Here is a 22,487-nt window from a genome sequence, read left to right as displayed (position 1 = left end):
GTGACAACAGTATTGGTGGGTGATAAAATAACGTGACGGCAATATTGGTGGGTGATGAGATGACGTGACGGCAGTATTGTGGGGGTAATGAGATGACGTAACAGCAGTATTGGTGGGTGATGAGATGGTCTGACGGCAGTACTAATGGGTGATGATATCACGTGACGGCACTATTGATGGGTGATGAAATGATTTGACGGCAATATTGGCGGGTGATGAGATGGCATGACGTCAGTATTGTTGGGTGATGAGATGACGTAACAGCAGTATTGGCGGGTGATGAGATGACGTGACGTCAGTATTGGCGGGTGATGAGATGACGTGACGTCAGTATTGTTGGGTGATGAGATGACGTGACGTCAGTATTGGCGGGTAATGAGATGACGGCAGTATTGGTGGTGATGAGATGACGGCACGTCAGTATTGTTGGGTGATGAGATGACGTGACGTCAGTATTGGCGGGTGATGAGATGACGTGACGGCAGTATTGTTGGGTGATGAGATGACGTGACGTCAGTATTGCTGGTGATGAGATGACGTGACGTCAGTATTGGTGGTGATTGGATGGCGTGACGTCAGTATTGCTGGTGATGAGATGACGGCAGTATTGGTAGTGATGAGATGACGGCAGTATTGGTGGTGATGAGATGACGTGACGTCAGTATTGGCGGGTGATGAGATGACGTGACGGCAGTATTGTTGGGTGATGAGATGACGTGACGTCAGTATTGCTGGTGATGAGATGACGGCAGTATTGGTAGTGATGAGATGACGGCAGTATTGGTGGTGATGAGATGACGTGACGTCAGTATTGTTGGGTGATGAGATGACGTGACGTCAGTATTGGCGGATGATGAGATGACGTGACGGCAGTATTGTTGGGTGATGAGATGACGTGACGTCAGTATTGGTGGTGATGAGATGACGTGACGTCAGTGTTGTTGGGTGATGAGATGACGTGACGTCAGTATTGTTGGGTGATGATATGACGTGACGTCAGTATTGGTGGTGATGAGATGACGTGACGTCAGTATTGTTGGGTGATGAGATGACGTGACGTCAGTATTGGCTGGTGATGAGATGACGTGACGTCAGTATTGTTGGGTGATGAGATGACGTGACGTCAGTCTTGTTGGGTGATGAGATGACGTGACGTCAGTATTGGCGGGTGATGAGATGACGTGACGTCAGTATTGTTGGGTGATGAGATGACGGCAGTATTGGTGGTGATGAGATGACGGCAGTATTGGTGGTGATGAGATGACGTAACAGCAGTATTGATGGGCGATGAGATGGTCTGACGGCAGTACTAATGGGTGATGATACATATGTATCACGTGACGGCACTATTGATGGGCGATGAAATGATTTGACGGCAGCATTGGCGGGTGATGAGATGGCATGACGTCAGTATTGTTGGGTGATGAGATGACGTAACAGCAGTATTGGCGGATGATGAGATGACGTGACGTCAGTATTGGCGGGTGATGAGATGACGTGACATCAGTATTGTTGGGTGATGAGACGACGTGACGTCATTATTGGCGGGTGATGAGATGACGGTAGTATTGGTGGTGATGAAATGACGTGACGGCAGTGTTGTTGGGTGATGAGATGACGTGACGTCAGTATTGCTGGTGATCAGGCCCCGATTTCTCGAAACAAAAGTGCAGGCTTAAGTCATAACTTAAGTTTTTCTCCTTATGTAACTTATATGAATACTTTAGACTTAAGTCAGTTTTTAACTTAAGTTTGTTTCGAGAAATCGGGGCCTGATGACGTGACGTCAGTATTGGTGGTGATTAGATGGCGTGACGTCAGTATTGGTGGTGATGAGATGACGTCAGTATTGGTGGTGATGAGATGACGGCAGTATTAGTGGTGATGAGGTGACGTGACGTCAGTATTGTTGGGTGATGCGATGACGTGACGTCAGTATTTACGGGTGATGAGATGACGTGACGGCAGTATTGTTGGGTGATGAGATAACGTAACAGCAGTATTGCTGGTGATGAGATGACGGCAGTATTGGTGGTGATGAGATGACGTGACGTCAGTATTGTTGGGTGATGAGATGACGTGACGTCAGTATTGGTGGTGATGAGATGACGTGACGGCAGTATTGGTGGTGATGAGATGACGTGACGTCAGTATTGTTGGGTGATGAGATGACGTGACGTCAGTATTGGCGGGTGATGAGATGACGTGACGTCAGTATTGTTGGGTGATGAGATGACGGCAGTATTGGTGGTGATGAGATGACGGCAGTATTGGTGGTGATGAGATGACGTAACAGCAGTATTGATGGGCGATGAGATGGTCTGACGGCAGTACTAATGGGTGATGATACATATGTATCACGTGACGGCACTATTGATGGGCGATGAAATGATTTGACGGCAGTATTGGCGGGTGATGAGATGGCATGACGTCAGTATTTTTGGGTGATGAGATGACGTAACAGCAGTATTGGCGGATGATGAGATGACGTGACGTCAGTATTGGCGGGTGATGAGATGACGTGACGTCAGTATTGTTGGGTGATGAGATGACGTGACGTCATTATTGGCGGGTGATGAGATGACGGTAGTATTGGTGGTGATGAAATGACGTGACGGCAGTATTGTTGGGTGATGAGATGACGTGACGTCAGTATTGCTGGTGATCAGATGACGTGACGTCAGTATTGGTGGTGATTAGATGGCGTGACGTCAGTATTGGTGGTGATGAGATGACGTCAGTATTGGTGGTGATGAGATGACGGCAGTATTAGTGGTGATGAGGTGACGTGACGTCAGTATTGTTGGGTGATGCGATGACGTGACGTCAGTATTTACGGGTGATGAGATGACGTGACGGCAGTATTGTTGGGTGATGAGATAACGTAACAGCAGTATTGCTGGTGATGAGATGACGGCAGTATTGGTGGTGATGAGATGACGTGACGTCAGTATTGTTGGGTGATGAGATGACGTGACGACAGTATTGGTGGTGATGAGATGACGTGACGGCAGTATTGGTGGTGATGAGATGACGTGACGGCAGTATTGGTGGGTGATGAGATGACGTGACGGCAGTATTGCTGACGTCAGCGTATTTTGTGAGTGTTGTGATTGGTGGGATTTATGGAACTGTCATGAGTAAAATGACGTCATTTGTTATTTACGAAGGAACCCAGGTGGTATTAGTGTTCCTTTCCTTCGCCATTCTAGCATTAAGTATGACATATTCGTCTTCCGGTGGTATTTGGGTAGTGGCTTCACTTTTTGGATTTCTTTAATCTGTCATATTCCCTTTAACACTGGCATCGACAAATACTACCTTTGTGAAAATCACAGGTAAAATTTCATCCATCTTTTTCACTTCTACAATGGCAGGAAGTGTTACAAATCCCCTTTTACTTGGCTATGTATTGACCAAAGTCTCAAAAATGTGGTTTTGCTACTTCTTCCTTTTTGAATCTTTTCTTTTATTTAAATACTACATGATATGGTGTTTTCATGTTTTTTAGTCGAAGGATATTTTTCACAGAAATTACTTTTCGCGGTATTTACAACCCATGAGATGCAAATAGGAACCGTATGCGGGAATAAGTTTGTTTTAGTACTTTATTTATGGACTCGGTAAATATGGTACTATATCATATAAGTTGTAAGTGTAAGTATAGGTGTATAGGTTAAAGAACATTATATAGTTAACATTAAACATATATCTAGATCCAAATATATCTAAGTTTAAAATTCAATGGTATTGACTGTTGAGACATTATTGATACATCCACTATGTAAAACAGAATAATATCATCACTTGCAGTGTACGCTCAAATCCTTTTGTATAGGTTTAATATTAAAATGTCTGGATGAACGAACATGTCTGTGTAGATGCTAGCTTTAGAATGACTGCAATTGTTACTTTATAGTTACAAATATCAATGTGAAAATGTGAGATGAAATGGTTAGCCACGACTTATTGGATTGACCATGCTTTCTCATTTTACTGTACTGTAGACGTAAATATCATGATTTCGACAGTGAATTCATTTTTTAAGCTTTTATTTGACTTTGTAAAAACTAAAACCTTTGTATTTTAAGTACTGTAATTCTCAAAATGTTAGTATTTTTATGGTTAATATCAAATTAAAGGTTCTTATAGAATCGTGAGTATGCCAATTACGGCACACATTACTTATGGTCTCACTGGTTAACGTAACTATTTAATTTGGTGTCGATGTCATGAACAAGGAGCTCCGATGTACACATTTACAGCGACATTAAGTTTCATGAATTAAACAATTTTTGATCGGATGAAAGATATTGGTAAAGCATATTATGGTGTTATATTAATAATTATAGTATGTGTTTCCACAGATAAATTGACATGTTGAATAAAACAATGTAAGATATATCCTTGTGTATAACATATTACATTTAGCTACATAAAATCCATAAATTGATATGCAATGGAGATTAAGTATGTCTTAGATCACTGAACAATACGTTTAACCAATTCCATATCCTCTCAGATGGACTTACAATTGTGATTTTGGGCAATCAGATGCTATAAAAATGTCGTGAACTATAACAATGGTTCATGCACTGTGTTGTTAAAACCGATAACGAATGACATTTTCAAACTTAATTTAAACAAGATAATTAATCTTTGGATACTTAAATTAGCCTTACAAGTACTTAATTTAGCTGTTATTATAATAACTTCAAATTAACTTTTTTAACTTATAGGTTTATGTATTAAACGTGTTATTGAATATTAGAATGTGTGAAACGGCATTGTCTCCCTTCTTCTTATTTTATACAAGAGTTATCTCCCATACAGTGTATATCATAAAAATTCCAATTTAATTTATAATATAAAATATTTATTTTGAACGAATGTGAATGACTGAGAGGTATAAACGTGTAAGTGCTGTTTATATCTGCAATAAAATGAGAGTGTTAAACAGTAAATAACCAAGTATGGAAAACATTGTGAGAAAAAGGGAAATATCTTGTTATTTGCATAATTTATTTAATAACATTTTTTTGTGTTTTTAGACATTGAACAATGTCTGTTTTAACGTTACGGAATACACGGGTCAATTCATATTATCGAAAGGTGATTATAGAATCCGTTAAAACTCTTGCAAGGAGTGAAAAAGTCATTAGTACCCGAATAGAATTTCATTGACAAGTCAACGTAGTGTAATTGTTTGATGGTTTAATATCAGATTAGGGGGTCACAAATAGATGTGTCCAAACCTAGGTTACATGTATGTAGGTAAAAAGTCAATGGTCAAAACTACAAAATACATCAGTATATCGAGTGTAGCAATTCAATGTCTTTACTTAAAACTGTTCTGCTAACCATGTGATATTTTTACACAGGTTGCAATGCATTAGTATATCGAGTGTAGCAATTCAATGTCTTTACTTATAACTGTATATGTAAGTGTATACTTACTTAGTGCTTATACGGTAGTTGCAATTCAGCATATTTGTTGGTAGCCAACATGTAATCTTATACTTTCTTTCACATTCAAATATAATTCAATAAATGATAGTATTTCTGAAACTTTTATATCTATCTCTTTTTTTATTTTATTTATATCATTATTTTTTGCCTTGTGTTCTCCTTTTTCTTGATATATATTATCTTACTTTTTTGTTTTGTTAGTACCATGCACATATTTTGTTTTCTTATTTGTTCATGTGACTCTTTGTTTACGGAGATATGAATGAATCAAACAACGGATTTCTGAATAAAATCAGTAAAACCATATATTGAAACGCGTTTTTGTCTCGATTCAGAAAAAAACCCAATACTCAATGATGAATTCCTTTCCAATGTCAGAGGGTTATAACACAATCCGTGTAATAATTGCATACACAAGTACAGTAACACATTTGTCATGATAGAATGAAATAATAATACAAAAATACAAATATGATACTACAGGTATACTAAAGCAATATTCTGTTACTAGATTGAACATATAGTTGACATGAAGCCCATCCTGAAGGAAGATAAATAGAATGGCGCCCGTAAGTTGTTTTTATTCTGGATTTAATTCGGATAGTAATAATTACATTGATTTCAAATCTAAGGATTATATCATGTTAAAAATGATAAAGTACAAAATTGTTACAAAATATAAACATATTAATGAACTTTGTTATTCCCCATTTCATTGATAGATGTTATAAATACACATTAATACTGATACATAATAAGAACATTTACACAGAAGTTAGTACAAAATTAACTCGTGTCATCTAATGCATATACATAAAGCTGAAAAGTAAAAATCAGTCATAATAGTCTAAATATTGTCATTGGCTTTGTTGTTCATTTTAGTTAGCAAACAAAATTTATTACATAACCCGATGAAATTAAAAAAAATAGTGACTTACTTTTTTTCAACTATTTGAAAAAAAAATTACGTTTAAAAGTACGATTCCATAGCTTTCCATTAAATTATTTTTTTTTCAAATCAAGACCCAACGTCGACGTTTTCGCGCCATTCTCGGATTTTTTCTTCATAGAGGTATGAAGAAAAAGAGTCGACCAATCAGAAAGTAGGATTTTGTATATGAACAAACTATTTTTAAGAAAAACTAATTATAGAAATGTTATTCTTCACATTGCACAATTGTTGTTATAGTTTGTCACTTTCGGAAGATTTTGCAATAATTTGATTGACATATATCAAATCACTTCTATAAGTGTGGATTCAAAAGTTAGAGTTTATTATCGGAAAACAAGTGTTGTTCGAAAATAACAGTCGGTTGTCTTAATCTCACAATTCCAGCCTACAGTTTTTCCTAGAAGCTAGAGGTACAATTATGTGCCTGTATGTAAGCTTCATCATTCAATATGTCTTCGTACGGTGACATGTTTGATTTGTTCCGTTTGACCTGCAGGAAAAAAAAAAGAGAAAAAATAGTGATTTTTGATTCACATACAAATCTATTAGGAACCTGATCCAAATCCTCTTTTATCATTTACAAATGACGAAGTTTCGACAGGAAGAGGTACAAATGCTTATTTCTGAATACAAATTGACAAACCAGGAGCAGACACTTACCTCTTCTACATCTCTAAACACCCTTAAGAAGTTCTGGCCAGTCACTTTCTGCAACTCCTCTATCGACCAGTTTCGTTTGTGCAGTTCTGCTATTATGATGGGGTAGGTAGATACGTCCTCCAGTGTCAACGGCATCCTATAGTTAGGGCAATCAGTTAAGGTCAATGGTGCAGATGTCAGATGTAAGAGTTACTTCCCTTTACTTACTCTCCTATATTTTTTATTGTAACTTATTAATATCATATGGATTTCCGACCTGTTCATGATGGTGACATTGTTCAGAGTTATTGCTCTGATAAAAGATTAAAGACCCCAATCTTGTAGGCTAATATATTTATATGACTATGATTTCAATAATATAACCCTATCTTTTCACATGTATATACTTTTACATACTTTTACTTTCAAATACATTTACTGTGCATGCATGCAATAGTGACGGTCATTCAAGTATGTTATACGGTAGTCAATCCGCCCAAACATACAAACGCAAAATTGGTTTGTTGAGAATGAGACTTTAATGTTTAACAAAATCACATGTATATGTAGAATTTTCTAGTAAAAATGTGATAACAATTACCAATATTGCTGTATGTGATCAGCATAGTAATGTTAATTAGTGCATCTTACTATAATGGTTTAATACTTACAAAAGACCACCACCGTATCCTGCCTTTATTATAATTCAAAACTTATGAAGGAACACTATCGCAGTTTCACCTTACTATACTTACGAAGGAACAACATTATAGTCTAACCCTACTATACTTACGATGGAACAACATTATAGTCAAACCCTACTATACTTACGAATGAACACCATCGGAGTCTAACCCTACTATACTTACGAATGAACACCATCGGAGTCTAACCCTACTATACTTACGAAGGAACAACATTATAGTCTAACCCTACTATACTTACGAAGGAACAACATTATAGTCTAACCCTACTATACTTACGAAGGAACAACATTATAGTCAAACCCTACTATACTTACGAAGGAACAACATTATAGTCTAACCCTACTGTACTTACGAAGGAACAACATTATAGTCAAACCCTACTATACTTACGAAGGAACAACATTATAGTCTAACCCTACTATACTTACGAAGGAACAACAACATTATAGTCTAACCCTACTATACTTACAAAGGACCAACATTATAGTCTAACCCTACTATACTTACGAAGGAACAACATTATAGTTTAACCCTACTATACTTACGAAGGAACAACATTATAGTTTAACCCTACTATACTTACACGAAGGAACAACATTATAGTCTAACCCTACTATACTTACAAAGGACCAACATTATAGTCTAACTCTACTATACTTACGAAGGAACAACATTATAGTCTAACCCTACTATACTTACGAAGGAACATTATCGTAGTCTCACCCTACTGTACTAACAAAGGAACAACATTATAGTCTAACCCTACTATACTTACGAAGGAACAACATTATAGTCTAACCCTACTATACTTACGAAGGAACAACATTATAGTCTAACCCTACTATACTTACGAAGGAACAACATTATAGTCTAACCCTACTATACTTACGAAGGAACAACATTATAGTCTAACCCTACTATACTTACGAAGGAACAACATTATAGTCTAACCCTACTATACTTACGAAGGAACAACATTATAGTCTAACCCTACTATACTTACGAAGGAACAACATTATAGTCTAACCCTACTATACTTACGAAGGAACAACATTATAGTCTAACCCTACTATACTTACGAAGGAACAACATTATAGTCTAACCCTACTATACTTACGAAGGAACAACATTATAGTCTAACCCTACTATACTTACGAAGGAACAACATTATTGTCTAACCCTACTATACTTACGAAGGAACACTATCGTAGTCTAACCCTACTATACTTACGAAGGAACAACATTATTGTCTAACCCTACTATACTTACAAAGGAACAACATTATAGTCTAACCCTACTATACTTACGAAGGAACAACATTATAGTCTAACCCTACTATACTTACTATTCTGTACTTACAAAGGAACAACATTATAGTCTAACCCTACTATACTTACAAAGGAACAACATTATAGTCAAACCCTACTATACTTACGAAGGAACAACATTATAGTCTAACCCTACTATACTTACGAAGGAACAACATTATAGTCTAACCCTACTATACTTACGAAGGAACAACATTATTGTCTAACCCTACTATACTTACGAAGGAACAACATTATAGTCTAACCCTACTATACTTACGAAGGAACAACATTATAGTCTAACCCTACTATACTTACGAAGAAACACTATCGTAGTCTAACCCTACTATACTTACGAAGGAACAACATTATAGTCTAACCCTACTATACTTACGAAGGAACAACATTATAGTCTAACCCTACTATACTTACGAAGGAACAACATTATAGTCTAACCCTACTATACTTACGAAGGAACAACATTATAGTCTAACCCTACTATACTTACGAAGGAACAACATCGTAGTCTAACCCTACTATACTTACGAAGGAACAACATTATAGTCAAACCCTACTATACTTACGAAGGAACAACATTATAGTCTAACCCTACTATACTTACGAAGGAACAACATTATAGTCTAACCCTACTATACTTACGAAGGAACAACATTATAGTACTATACTTACGAAGGAACAACATTATAGTCTAACCCTACTATACTTACGAAGGAACAACATTATAGTCTAACCCTACTATACTTACGAAGGAACACTATCGTAGTCTAACCCTACTATACTTACGAAGGAACAACATTATAGTCTAACCCTACTATAATTACGAAGTAACACCATTATAGTCTAGCCCTACTTTACTTACGATGGAACACCATCGTAGTCTGCGCCTACTGCGACATGGTCAATACCGATGAGATTCTTCACATAGTCAAAATGATCTATAACCAAACAATACCATTAAACAGATATATATTTTTTTCATATTCCTAGTGATATTGCTATGACATATTCTGTATTCACTTTTGATTTCAAATCGATACCGTGTAATTGTGATCTAACCAATGTAAGTTAATTAAAATAAGACTTGTAATTCCGCTCCACTACGATGCTACGTTACGCTTCAATACAATATCTAACAATGCTCCGTTCGGGGTCACCTCAGCATGACCCATGGCCTAGAATCGGAACATATCTGGACGTACTGTTAGCCATTTATATTTCCGACTGAATGAACCCGTCCGAAGATTCCGTAGGCGACACGCTGATTGGGGTCATGCTGAGGTGATCCTGAACGGGCATTGTTAGATCTTGTATTGGAGCGTAACAATTTCCATGTGATTGGCCTACTACTCCCTCAGCTATGGCTATAAGGTTGTACCTAAGGAGACCAGTAGTATTATTGTTTTAGGCTAGCATGTGGATTGTGATTAACATAACAGCACTGATATGATACATTTAAGCCCTCGCCAGTAGACTCAATTTTATATTTCGATGCAATATTTTTCTAAGCCAATACAACAAACCATAAACTTTCATTCTGTAATGTGACGCTGCTCAGATATAAATGCTTAAATAATTTAAATTTAGTTGTATGTTCGTAGTAAACAAATATATATAATATAACAAAATTGTGAACAATTAAAATATGTATATGTGAAATGCTTCTTACCTGCTACTTGTCCCACAGTCGTAGTATTGGCATGGTCGTCGGTACATTGAATGTAGCCCGTGTAAAAGTTGATCATAATGATGCCGCCATTTTGTTTCTGAAAATCAGATAAATAGAGGTTAGTTATTGTTGGATATGGAATTTATTTCATGCGAATGACTTTCTTTTAAGTTACAAAAGACGAAACTTAAACGAGCGTCTTTAGTACAATGTATCTGTAAAAACAACTTCTATATCCAACAATTCCGATTTGTGTGACCTGTTACTACCACACCTAAATCATGTATAAGAAGACCAGATTCACATGGATGTTTTTTCATGGCCAATTCAAATAAAGTGTAGTGATATCTGCATAAGCAAAAAGATACTCATTAACATTCAAAAATCTTTATAGTAGCTTTGATAACGAATCTTATTGATTTTGAATAACTATTCCATGCATTTCTACTTACTGAATCGATATTTATATAGGTATTTTAACAATAAGCTACGCGTCGTCGAACTACATGCGGGCATCTTTATGGCAAAGTGACTTTTAACTCGCCAAATAATCATCAAACCATTGTAACCAAGTTCAAGCCAAGCATATGCATATCAGTGAATGATATATAAAGTTCGCTCGCTTGTGTTGTATACGTCTGTTTGGTTGTCGTTTCATCCATCTAGCTAATTGTCCGTCTTGCACAATTTAATATCTAATTCGGTGAATCATTATTTAGGTAGCTATTGGACCCTTTGTTTGGTGGTCAGATGTATCTAAAACTTACGAGAAGCAAGAGCACATCATCCTGGACATTTCTGTAGTGGTTACAAAGAGTGAACACTGAGGAGTGACTGAAGATGACGGGGGCCTCCGATGTCAGTATTGCGTCCTTCATAGTCTGATAGGACACGTGGGACACATCTATAATCATCCCCAGCCTATTCATCTCGTGGACCACGGTCTACAAATATCACATTGGATCAAAATCACAGATAAAAGCAGTACAACCATTTTCTTATAGTTTTAAGAAAAATAAAGTTTAACAATAATGATCATAATATTAAATGGTACATCTATGGTATGGACAAATGCAATATTACCTGTGAAACACCATGTTAATAAGGAAGTCATTTAACTGTTTTGCGGTGTGGCGTAGTGAGAGTAAACTACGGTTTGGTTTATAGGGGAAAATAAGAGGACTCGCGTTAAGAAAATGATCGTTTAATTCATCTATTTAAAATGTTAGGTCAACTGAAAACCTCCTATTAATAATAGACAGTACGTCATAATTGTTAAGATATTTTATTCGATTCCATTGTCCATGGATGTATCAAGTTATATTTGCATTTTGGGATTAAATGCACATTAGATACTGTAACAATTGTCAACAATTCAAAAAAATATGTAGATCCAGCGAAAAGTTGAAGCGACTGATATCTTTTCTTTATTTTCCACGTCATCAATTAAATATTCTGGACCAACTAACCGTTTTATTAGATTAATCGCTATTTCAACAACAGTATCAAAATAGTTCATTTATGTCGTGTTTACTGGGTTGATTAATTACTGGCCCGTTTTTGTTTGGGGTCGTTTGACTAAGTCTCCAATAGTTTATATACGAAGATATCCTAAATGACTTAGCCTTCTATAGAGACCTTTTCTAAAGATATTTCGCTTATCGATACATTATGATTTATAAACTGTCACTGACATCCAATACCTTTATACCCTCCATTTTGTCTGGACGCTGAACCCATTTTTTTATACAAAGTTCATTTCGTTTGCCGAGTTCTGATAATAAAAGCACGAATGATAAAAATGTTTGATATGCAGATTGATGACCTTACCCTGCCGAAATCTGTTAACCCCGTCGATACTCCACCATTTAGGTCAGCCTTGTAGTTGTCGGCCCTGACAAAAATATAAAATGTTATTATAATCTAGACCATGGAAAACTAAGTGTTTCCTTTGTACCATATATGACCTAGCTTGCTTTCATAATTGTATTAAATGTGATTTTTCTAAAGGAATATTACTAAAGCATTGATTTGTAGTTGACATATGAGAAATTTATATCTTAGATTCCACATAATTCTGTGTTTATTTAAAAAGCGTACTGAGGCATGTTCTCCTGCCAACCTAAATTCGAACTATTTTAACTTGACATCAACTGACTTTTTCGTTGAACACATTTGGTATCTTCATTTAAAATATGTCAAGAAAGGTGCACCGTGTTCGTGTGATTAAAGACAAGTGCAATGATTAAATTAATATAGTTATGCAGTACAATTCAAAAATATTTTAGGCATCAAACATCTATTACATAATAATTTTTCCATGCATAATCGTCATTTATTATTGCTATTTACTACACTTTAATAAACATACATATATATATCTATACGTGTAGCTTAAACTAATAATTTAATACCGAAAATTGGTAACCATTCACGTGACAGATACATGTACGTAATCGCTTACCAGTCATTGTCACAGCTGTGGGTCAAGGTCATATAGCGAACACCAACTCTATAATACATCCGGAGAACTCCGAGTGTATTTCCGATAGTGTGCCCCCCTTCCAGACCAATCAGACTCGAGATTTTGCCGTCATCAAATGTCGTTTCAATATCTACAATAATAAGTATAATGTGTTTTCGTTATAAATGATAAACCATTTTATTGATTAACTGTCTCCACTTGAGCATTTGTATTTAGATATTAAACCGTTGGCTACTGTTCATTCAACTCCCAATTTCAATTTAATTAAATATCAAACAATGACTTATTGTTATATGAACTTTTGATCAGTTAGACCATAAGAGACCCCCACTACCTTTCCGGAGCAAAATTAAAAAGCTTCCTGAAAATATTAACAACATAAAAATACATATCGATGACCTAAGATGAGGTTAATATAAGCTCTTAGCTTGTTTTCCCATCCTAGCTGTCTGTATGTATTGGTGTATATGTATGTATATATTTGAATAAAATATTGTTTAAACTAAGATTAGGTAACAACACCAGACAAATGCAAGATTTCCTGCGTTATATGTGATGACTGTCAAAATTTATTTCGCTGTTTTGCCGTCTAGCGTAGTAATAGTCAAATACCGCGTGGTATTTAGGACGACGGCAGGAAACATAGGAGGACCCGCGTTATAAAAGTTGACATTTTATTCATCTTAATTATTTTTTTCCCGAAGATGATGATGAGTGTAATATCAACGGTAAGTTAATAACTTTTGTAACTTTACAAAATTTTCGGTCTCATTTTACGTTCCCATTTTAAAAATTAAAGTCGGTAAGGTAGTGGGTCTTTAACGACACTAACTTACCGTGTGCAGTCAAAGCCAGTGTAAACGTTTCTGGGTATTTTGCAGTAAACTTGTGAATAACATCTACCTGGTCAAAGCCTTGTCTAACTGCATCCTTACCCGTGGCACTACAGGACACGAAAGCCGCCCACCACTAAAAACACACAATTTTTTTTCCTTAAAAGCATGCAATTCATTCCCTACACAAAATGCCACGTTTTATATGTAATGTTTAGTATCCAAAAGGATGAAGGCCTTAGTCATCTTCCAGTAACCTTGGTATATCGGATACCAGACACAAGATATATCGTACTTACCACGGGCCATATAAGTCATCTTCCAGTAACCCTGGTATATCGGATACTTGAAACAAGATATCTCGTACTTACCACGGCACCTACGCCACCTTCCCGTAACCTTGGTATATCCGTCTGCGGAGGGAGAAATGGAAACGATTCGTCTGTCATTTCCATATCTCTACGCCATTGTATCCTCGTGTCCTCATTCAGACTAACATTGTAAATGTGGTTTTTTGAAAACTGACGATACTGCCATGGCAGATCATTGTGGCTGCAATCAGAATCAAACGCAAATGATCAAAAGCATTATAAGTACATATTAATCTAGAACAAGAGAGGAGAAAAGTTAATGGTCAGACACTAGCTGGGTGTTCTGCTGGTGAAGCTTCTTTAACTACCTGACAACCGTCCCAGATCTGACACGTTACGTATCTAAACGGCGTCGCAGTTTGTTGGTATTTCAATATCAAATGGAGAAATATCAAAAACAATATTTTATACAATGTGTAAATCCAGTACAGTTAATTTCTTGTCATGAAAGATTGGATATGTGGTGTGGACTTGCTTCTTGATGATATATCAGCATGGTGTTAACAACATCAGCAGCTTTGAAAAAGTGGAACTGATTATCAATATCCTCAGAAAATTTTACAATCTTGACTTTTCTTGCGCTTCTTTTCTCTAAATTTTAGATTTATAGATGTTTATATTTGTGATCCTGTTTTTCACCTTACCCATCAATTAACACATTACTCTGCAGGAACGTTCGGGCGAATGCAATGTTTGGATCATGCGTTGGACCGGGCACAGCGGCTCGTTTGGACAAAGGTATCCCCACGGCTAAACCAATCACCAGGGCGAGCCCGCCTATGATGATCAACCCCAAAATTAGCCGGTCACGACTGCTGCCCTTTTTAAACTCTAACTTGGACGTAGTCAAACCCTGCATAGAACCCTGCATAGAATCTGCAGTCGACATTTTGAAAAACGAGTCTGAACCTGCAATTTCAGAAAATATAAATGCATTATAACAAGAAGGAGACGATTTGAGTAATTATTTTTAGCACATCATAAAACAGTTCCTTTAATTCGGTATATATACATGTAATACATGTACCTATATGTACCATCGCTATTGGATTTCACAACACTCGACCCATATAATCCTATTGGTCATTCTTTAGTATGCATGCCTTAATTCTCGTTTGATATTGCTGAATGTTGTGTTTTTCGGGGTATGTTGGATTTGCTAGTTCTCAGTACCATACGACCCGATAGGATGTTTGGTATCTAACAGTACCGCACTGTACATAATCTATTAAATACGTTATTTGGACAAACAAAGCAATTTGTTAATTTTTTATATTGTTTACATTGATTATGTGTATTTTGTATTTGAATATTTTTTTATTTATATTTTGCTCATCATTTTTCACTGACAAAATATAAATTTCGTACATTTGGTAGAACTAACGAAATCATGAAATGGAGACAGGAGAGTTGTTGGGTTTTTTTTGTCGTTAATAAACTTTAAAGTGGATCTGTTTCATGTGATTACAAATCTATGATACTTCTTTCATTAGTATGCACTTTTGTTTTCGGTTCTTTAAACATGCACTATAGTACCTTGTAATTATCTGTGTAATCAAAGTACCCGAATCACGTACAAACTAATGAAATATGTTTTGTTTATTTGTCAGTATTGTCATGTAAGTCAAGTGTTTCATTGTTGCATATATACGTCCCGAACAGGGTCATGTTGAAAACTAGATCAAAGTCTATATTATGCAACCCTAACTGAATAAAATAATTTATAATTATTCACGTATTTAATTACCATTACGTCTATATAAGGTATCAGCACCTTGGCACGATGGAACTGAAAGTTTTGCAGTTCGTTACAAATGTAGTTACGTATATTAGGACGTTCGACTCTTGCTTCATCGAAACAAAACAACAATTATCAGTAGCTTTATAATTAGACAAATGCATTTAAGGCGAATTGCAGTATGTGTTACACATCATACACGACCTTAATCTGAAAATTATATTAAAGAAATCATTGTCGATGTCTCTTTTCTCACATAGAGGACACAGGATCGTGTTGCTTATCCAAGTTCTAGTTTTGAATAAAGCGTTTGACGTAGAAGTAAGTAGGCGCGTCGACTCCTGCTATTCACCTTGACATATTTAATGACGACGGCGTCTTGTCACAAATATATTCTATTGACGAGCCGGTTTGTGTCATTTTCTTTGTGACCTAGTTTCGTGGTGACACCCAATACTGCAGCGTCGATGTAACTTTGCGGTACAATATGTGTCGGGTGCATAAACTGCTCCGAAATTTTCTAATTTGGGAATGTCTTTATCACTGACTCACGATCCTGTCGCGGCGATGGGCTTTTAGTAGTATTACTGAAATTATATCTAATATAACAAGAAAGTCGATATACACACGGAATTTTATCATTGGTGTCTTGGGTCGTTGACATGTTTTTTCACCCCTAAACTATTTGTTAATTTTCATATCAGACAGCTTTTTATGTTAGCTTTTCCGCTCCATTGCTCATGTGTGTAAGCCTATGTCATTTCTCTGTGGTGTTTGTTCATAACAAACATTAGTAGAATCAAACAGCAGACGAGTCTATTTAAATAGGACGTTATTCAACAGTTATAAACATGCATGGTACAGCATGATTATTCACTACTCAGATACCAAAAGCAATGAGTTTAATGTAAGCAGCATTTGTTGTATTGTGGTGACTTTTTGGAATCACCTAAAATATTGCTTGCATCAGCTTAGTTTCACAATATACAGTAACAATTCTTAAAATACATCATGTAGATCATGGCTATGATTAATTTAGAAAACTCGTTAATACATGTGTCGGTCTATAACACTTCAATATATACCTCATCCACCATTATATGTTATGGGGTGCGGTGTTTGGAAGTACATTATGAATCATTCAGTGAACCATTTTGGCCCAAACAATTAATTATACATTTGTTGATTTAATAGATAAATATTTCACCGAACTATAGGAAGTCATCCTATCAAAGACTTTAATACCGTTGTAAGTATAATGTTTTGATAGCACGATGGTATGTTAGGTATCAGTTTATTCTAACAATATTTGATACGTTATATGGGAGGTTACCCCCATACGATCCAGATAAATCTGGACCGTTCAGACTGTACGTAATACCGTCTCAGTATTTGCACGCGTTGTGCTAGCTTACGTCTGAGTTAGAGAGTTGTAAAACTGTGGGATGTTTGGTTTCTTTGCTTTGCTGCAACACAAAAGATAAATTCAAGAGATAATATCCATGATATCATAAATAACAACAGTATACATACATTATATTGATAGCCCCACCAATCACCAATTCACGGATTTCTAAACATTCTCGAAATTTAATGCGTCGCAAGATTATTGTTCGAGGGTTTACGTTTGTAAACACCATGTCCCTTAAATGACGTTTTTCAGGCTGATTCGCCAATAAATCTCCTCAAATTTCAAACAAATCAAGAAAAAAATTCACCTAAAATACAACAGAGCAATTATCATAATAAAATAAACCAGTGTAAACGGTTTGCTTCATCCCAGGTTAATATTTTACTAAACATTTCCATCAGCAAAGACCTATACCAAGGTGTCGCATGAGTTATTATACAACGAATAGATAGTTTCACGCCATTGAATATCACATGTACATGCAAAAAGCATAAGACGATTTAAGATTTGATAACAGTGTGTAAGTAAGTGGGAAGCATTATGAATAAATGATGAATAATGCATAAACCTAGTCTACAGCCCGGTTTGATGAATGTGTTTATCATTAACTAAAATCTAGCATTGGGTAACACTATTCAATAGGTTCATACTTTCGTTTATAACCTTGGGTTTATATAGAATGTCTTCACGAGTCCTGCGTGTACACATACGATGCACATTTCTTAGTTATTAGGACAAACGAAACTGTACAAATACACGATCTATTTCGATCTCCTTCTAATTTCAAAAGTATCATTCAAATCCAAAGACCGGACCAATGCAAACTCCCTTTTTTATTATTATTATTGCAGTTAAAATTTGGTAGTTTATACAATTAAATTCTTAGTGGCAGGATACCATTCATCTTGTAGCTAATTACAGCGAACATCCAAAAGTAGGGAAGTGTTTATGTATGAGACGATCCCGTACTTTAACATCGAGGTACACATTTGATAAACAATAATAAAATAATTCCACTATGCAAAATGCAAAACGAAAGGAAATCGAGACAAAAATATTTACCTTGCTGTGCTTCCCTGATGAGACAGTATTAAGGGTTTGTAGATACGGCCGTAACGCCTCACTGTATAGCCGTAACTGGTGGAAAGCATACACACATACACATATAAAGCTATGTTAATGGTCACAATAAGAGTGGTTATTGTACATGTTCAGCGTAGGGAACGAAAAAGACCCATTCGACATAAAGAAAAACAAAACCAGATCTACTACAATATGGCCATCGCGAGTCATACAGTACTACTACAGTATAGCGGGTGGCTTTTATGTGTTTGTGGATGAAAGATAGATTCCCGCATACCACTTTAATTTCAATTCTAATTCAATGCCTTACAATGTATACTGCGAGCTACTAGATAATTCTTATCATACCTTATTAAATATGATATGTCTCTTTATTTTCCTTTTTTTCTTTTCAAAATCATAATAAATCAAATCAATTAATTGTAACTACGTGTACTTCTTTTATAAGTTACTATTAACACAATGTGTATGTAGTATACAACTGAGAAAAAATAAAACACTTCAATAAATTTTCTGCGCAAAATGAAAATTGGGCGCAATATCCGAAATAATTAGCTTATATTTACTTGACAAAAAGATCTACACTTAGAAGGGAATTGTTTACAAACAAATGATCAGATTATGCACAGAATGTAGTACACATATTTCCGTATACAGATGTAAAGTATATTGTATATATTGTCCACATGGTCTCAGATGTCACAAACTTAATTTGGACCTAGTCGTGTCTCTCATTTATTTTGTCAACCTCGCCGTACTAAATGACATTTTATCTACTAAGTCTAATGAATAAGTCTTTTGGGATACACTTTATCACAATATAGCGTCCGAATCAAGGCCTACGGTGTAAACAATTGTGACGATGGAGTGACATCGTTATGTTGCAGCTTGTTTCTTACACCTAACATGTCATAGTTTGCCACAAATGAGGAAAAAAGACCTCCACATGCTTTTCAAATGATTTTCATGCAAAGTTTGTCGTATAAATAATGCTGAAAAATATGCCTACAGTACAGTCTCGGTTCTTTACTTTCACTTTATATACATGCACATATTGCATTACAGCGTTAATTTTGTGAAATTTTGGTATCATGATCTTATACAAGTTTTGACATATTCAGTGAAGCGTGAACATATATTTCTTCGCTGACGTGTATTGTACCATTCATGACGCCATGCTGGTTTTCCTTCTACTCCTGCTCTACCCCTGTAGGAAGTGTAGACAGTGTACACCGGCCGCGGGTGTAGCTATACTCGATTCTAGATCGGTGGGAGTTTTAGTGCAGTCAGTGTACACCGAGCGTCCGAATCTAGTCGGCTCTTTCTGACACCTTTAGAGGGTTCCGGAATACATCCATCTTATTTAGAGTTTAAGAGAGTTTCGAAACAGATACCTCTTTCATTCCATGATTTAGCTGAATCGCGAACTACGTAGCATTTATTTGCGATAAAGTTTTGGAATCTCAAGATTAACTTCGCTTCTATAAACCCTGAAGAAACCACATTCATTTGAGTTGAGCTTCATTGTACATAATTAAGTTGTTGCGTTACACATATAACACCAGAAAGTGTAATAAAATGTACAGCGAAGGTTGACGATATGCTGTACCCGGCACCTCTCACAGTTGGAGGCAGTAAGCAGTAATAATTCTGTTTCTTATATACAAATGTAACTATATATAGAAGTGAAATATTTTGGAAAAGGCATATCCGTGTAATCCTATCTGAAAATGTTATAAATCTGTGTTGTTTGTTAATTTGCTCTACCTTGGACGCTATATAAAAATTGAAGGGTTTGCGATACAACTTGCTATTTTAACATTTTCTTGACCCTATAAATGTCGCTGACATAAGTTCCCCGACACGCCGCAAAGCCGTTTATCTCTATACTTAAACAAGAAGAGGGCAATTGCAGCTTCCTGATTTTAAATAATGAGGTAGGTCACGCGAAATGGGAAACCATAAAAGTGATACTTATATTTTAAATATGTTGCTTACATATTGTGAAACTAATTACATCCAGGAAAATACCAACAATAAGCGTCCCCGAGGAAGGAGGTTATACAAGAATACCATTGTCATCAGATTATAGAGTTTCAGATATGCCTTCTTCATAACCCAATCAAAAACCAATAGTGTGATGTTATGATCATTTCTTTCTCAAACATTTAGTATGTTTTTAGAATACTGCAAAACCCTATAACTTGAACAGCAGGGGACCAGATCAATAGCTCGAGGAATACAGGGTATTCGATTCATCCGAGGTTGGTCACGATCGATCATCGATAGTCAAAGTGTACGGTCTCAAACTATGACTAACAATGCATGTCAATGACATTTTAATTACCGCAACTTTTAGCATTTTGGATTTTTCTATGAAAGTGTTTTTTGTAGTTATATCAAGTCGAAAAAATATGTATTACATAAAATAAGTGTATAGCAAATACTGGACCATGTATATAATATAATACAGTATATACATTGTATGATGCTTCCACTGTTTTTACTAATCTGTTTCAAGACTTAGCCCAACCGTCGTCTACTAAATATGAAATATATATTTAGATACATGTATGAAATGGACAGTGATTCGCTTAATTTATGCATATTTAGGATGGTTACCAAGGCAACTACAACTCTAATGATACATTACTATCACACTTATTGTATCAGGGATGTAGTGTAGATACTTTAGATTCAATAAATCAATCATAAAATTACAGGTTTATAAATTTGACGGATTTGGGGCAAACCATGTATAGTCTTTAATAAAAACGTTGAAGTATGATATTCTTTCTAACGTAGATATGAATGATATGTATATTCTATCAGCTTCTGGTATAGAGTGACATTATATATGTCACAGAAATCTCAGCAGTTATAATAGACATACCTTTAATGCAGTTCCTTCCACCTCTTGATCGTGCGATCCCATTCGGTATTTAAGTACATTTAATTCTTTGTGGAAAATATCCTCCAACTTATTCAGCTTTTTCATCACATTTTTGCTTTGTATTTAAATGTTATAAATGATCAAAGGCTGCAAATTTGATATAACACTTTCAAATACATACCTTGCACTGCAGACATTCTACTATCTACGATGAATAGTTTTAAAATCTATTTTCTGTATGAAATATCAAATGTCTCACGTACAGTGGATTTGAGGAGTCACTCAAAGAATCTACATACCTGATATACCTGATATGCGGACTTCTAGACAACATTGACTCTATTCAGGTTTCTACCATTCATAGAATTTTGTCTGATTGCGCATGTTCGATAAAATCAAAGTCATCTCCTTCAGTTTTCGTTCAATCGTCTTATTCTGAATAATTATATATCTGAAATGACAATCTATGTTAAATATTTCTTTGAATTTAAGTATTTAAAAAATATAAAGATTTTTGTTTGTCACTATGAAAACAGTTTACCAAAGTTTTTGACAAAAAACAATATTTCATTTTGGTACAGTTCATTATTAAATATATTTTATATGTTCGCTTTTTTATATCTCGTATTTATAGTTTGCAAAATTTTTGGAATTTTCACAGTGGCAGAAAAAGGATATTACCTACCTACAGTGTAGGACAGGTAAATGTCGAGAATCTTCTCTTTGGGTAGATTTCCCTGCCCCACCCTCAAGGTAAGGAAAGATCATTTTAATCCTGTGGTTGCTTCGCTACATACGAAGACTATTGCAGAAGACGTCATTATTTTTTTCATGACGCATTACATTCTCAATATTCTCAACTGATTTTTTCTTTACAATATGAGAGAAAAATAATCAAGCATTGGTTTTCAA

The 22,487-nt window shown here is 35.6% G+C and overlaps 1 protein-coding gene across 1 annotated transcript; it reads right to left on the bottom strand.

Annotated features, from left to right (window-relative positions):
• Window positions 1-5,199: 5,199 nt before the first annotated feature.
• On the bottom strand, window positions 5,200-18,805 carry LOC138314149 (dipeptidase 1-like). The gene is made up of 11 exons (XM_069254324.1): window positions 18,662-18,805; window positions 15,095-15,359; window positions 14,451-14,631; window positions 14,083-14,215; window positions 13,226-13,376; window positions 12,592-12,655; window positions 11,529-11,705; window positions 10,762-10,858; window positions 9,955-10,030; window positions 7,082-7,217; window positions 5,200-6,911 (listed from the first exon to the last, which is right to left on the bottom strand). Exons 2-11 carry the CDS (start codon window positions 15,337-15,339, stop codon window positions 6,819-6,821), a joined length of 1,353 nt encoding a protein of 450 aa, XP_069110425.1. The 5' UTR covers window positions 15,340-15,359; window positions 18,662-18,805; the 3' UTR covers window positions 5,200-6,818.
• Between the last annotated feature and the right edge of the window lie 3,682 nt (window positions 18,806-22,487).

The sequence above is a fragment of the Argopecten irradians genome, chromosome 2, assembly GCF_041381155.1.
Source record: "Argopecten irradians isolate NY chromosome 2, Ai_NY, whole genome shotgun sequence".
Lineage (NCBI taxonomy): Eukaryota > Metazoa > Mollusca > Bivalvia > Pectinida > Pectinidae > Argopecten > Argopecten irradians.
This window is presented reverse-complemented; position numbering and strand designations above follow the sequence as displayed.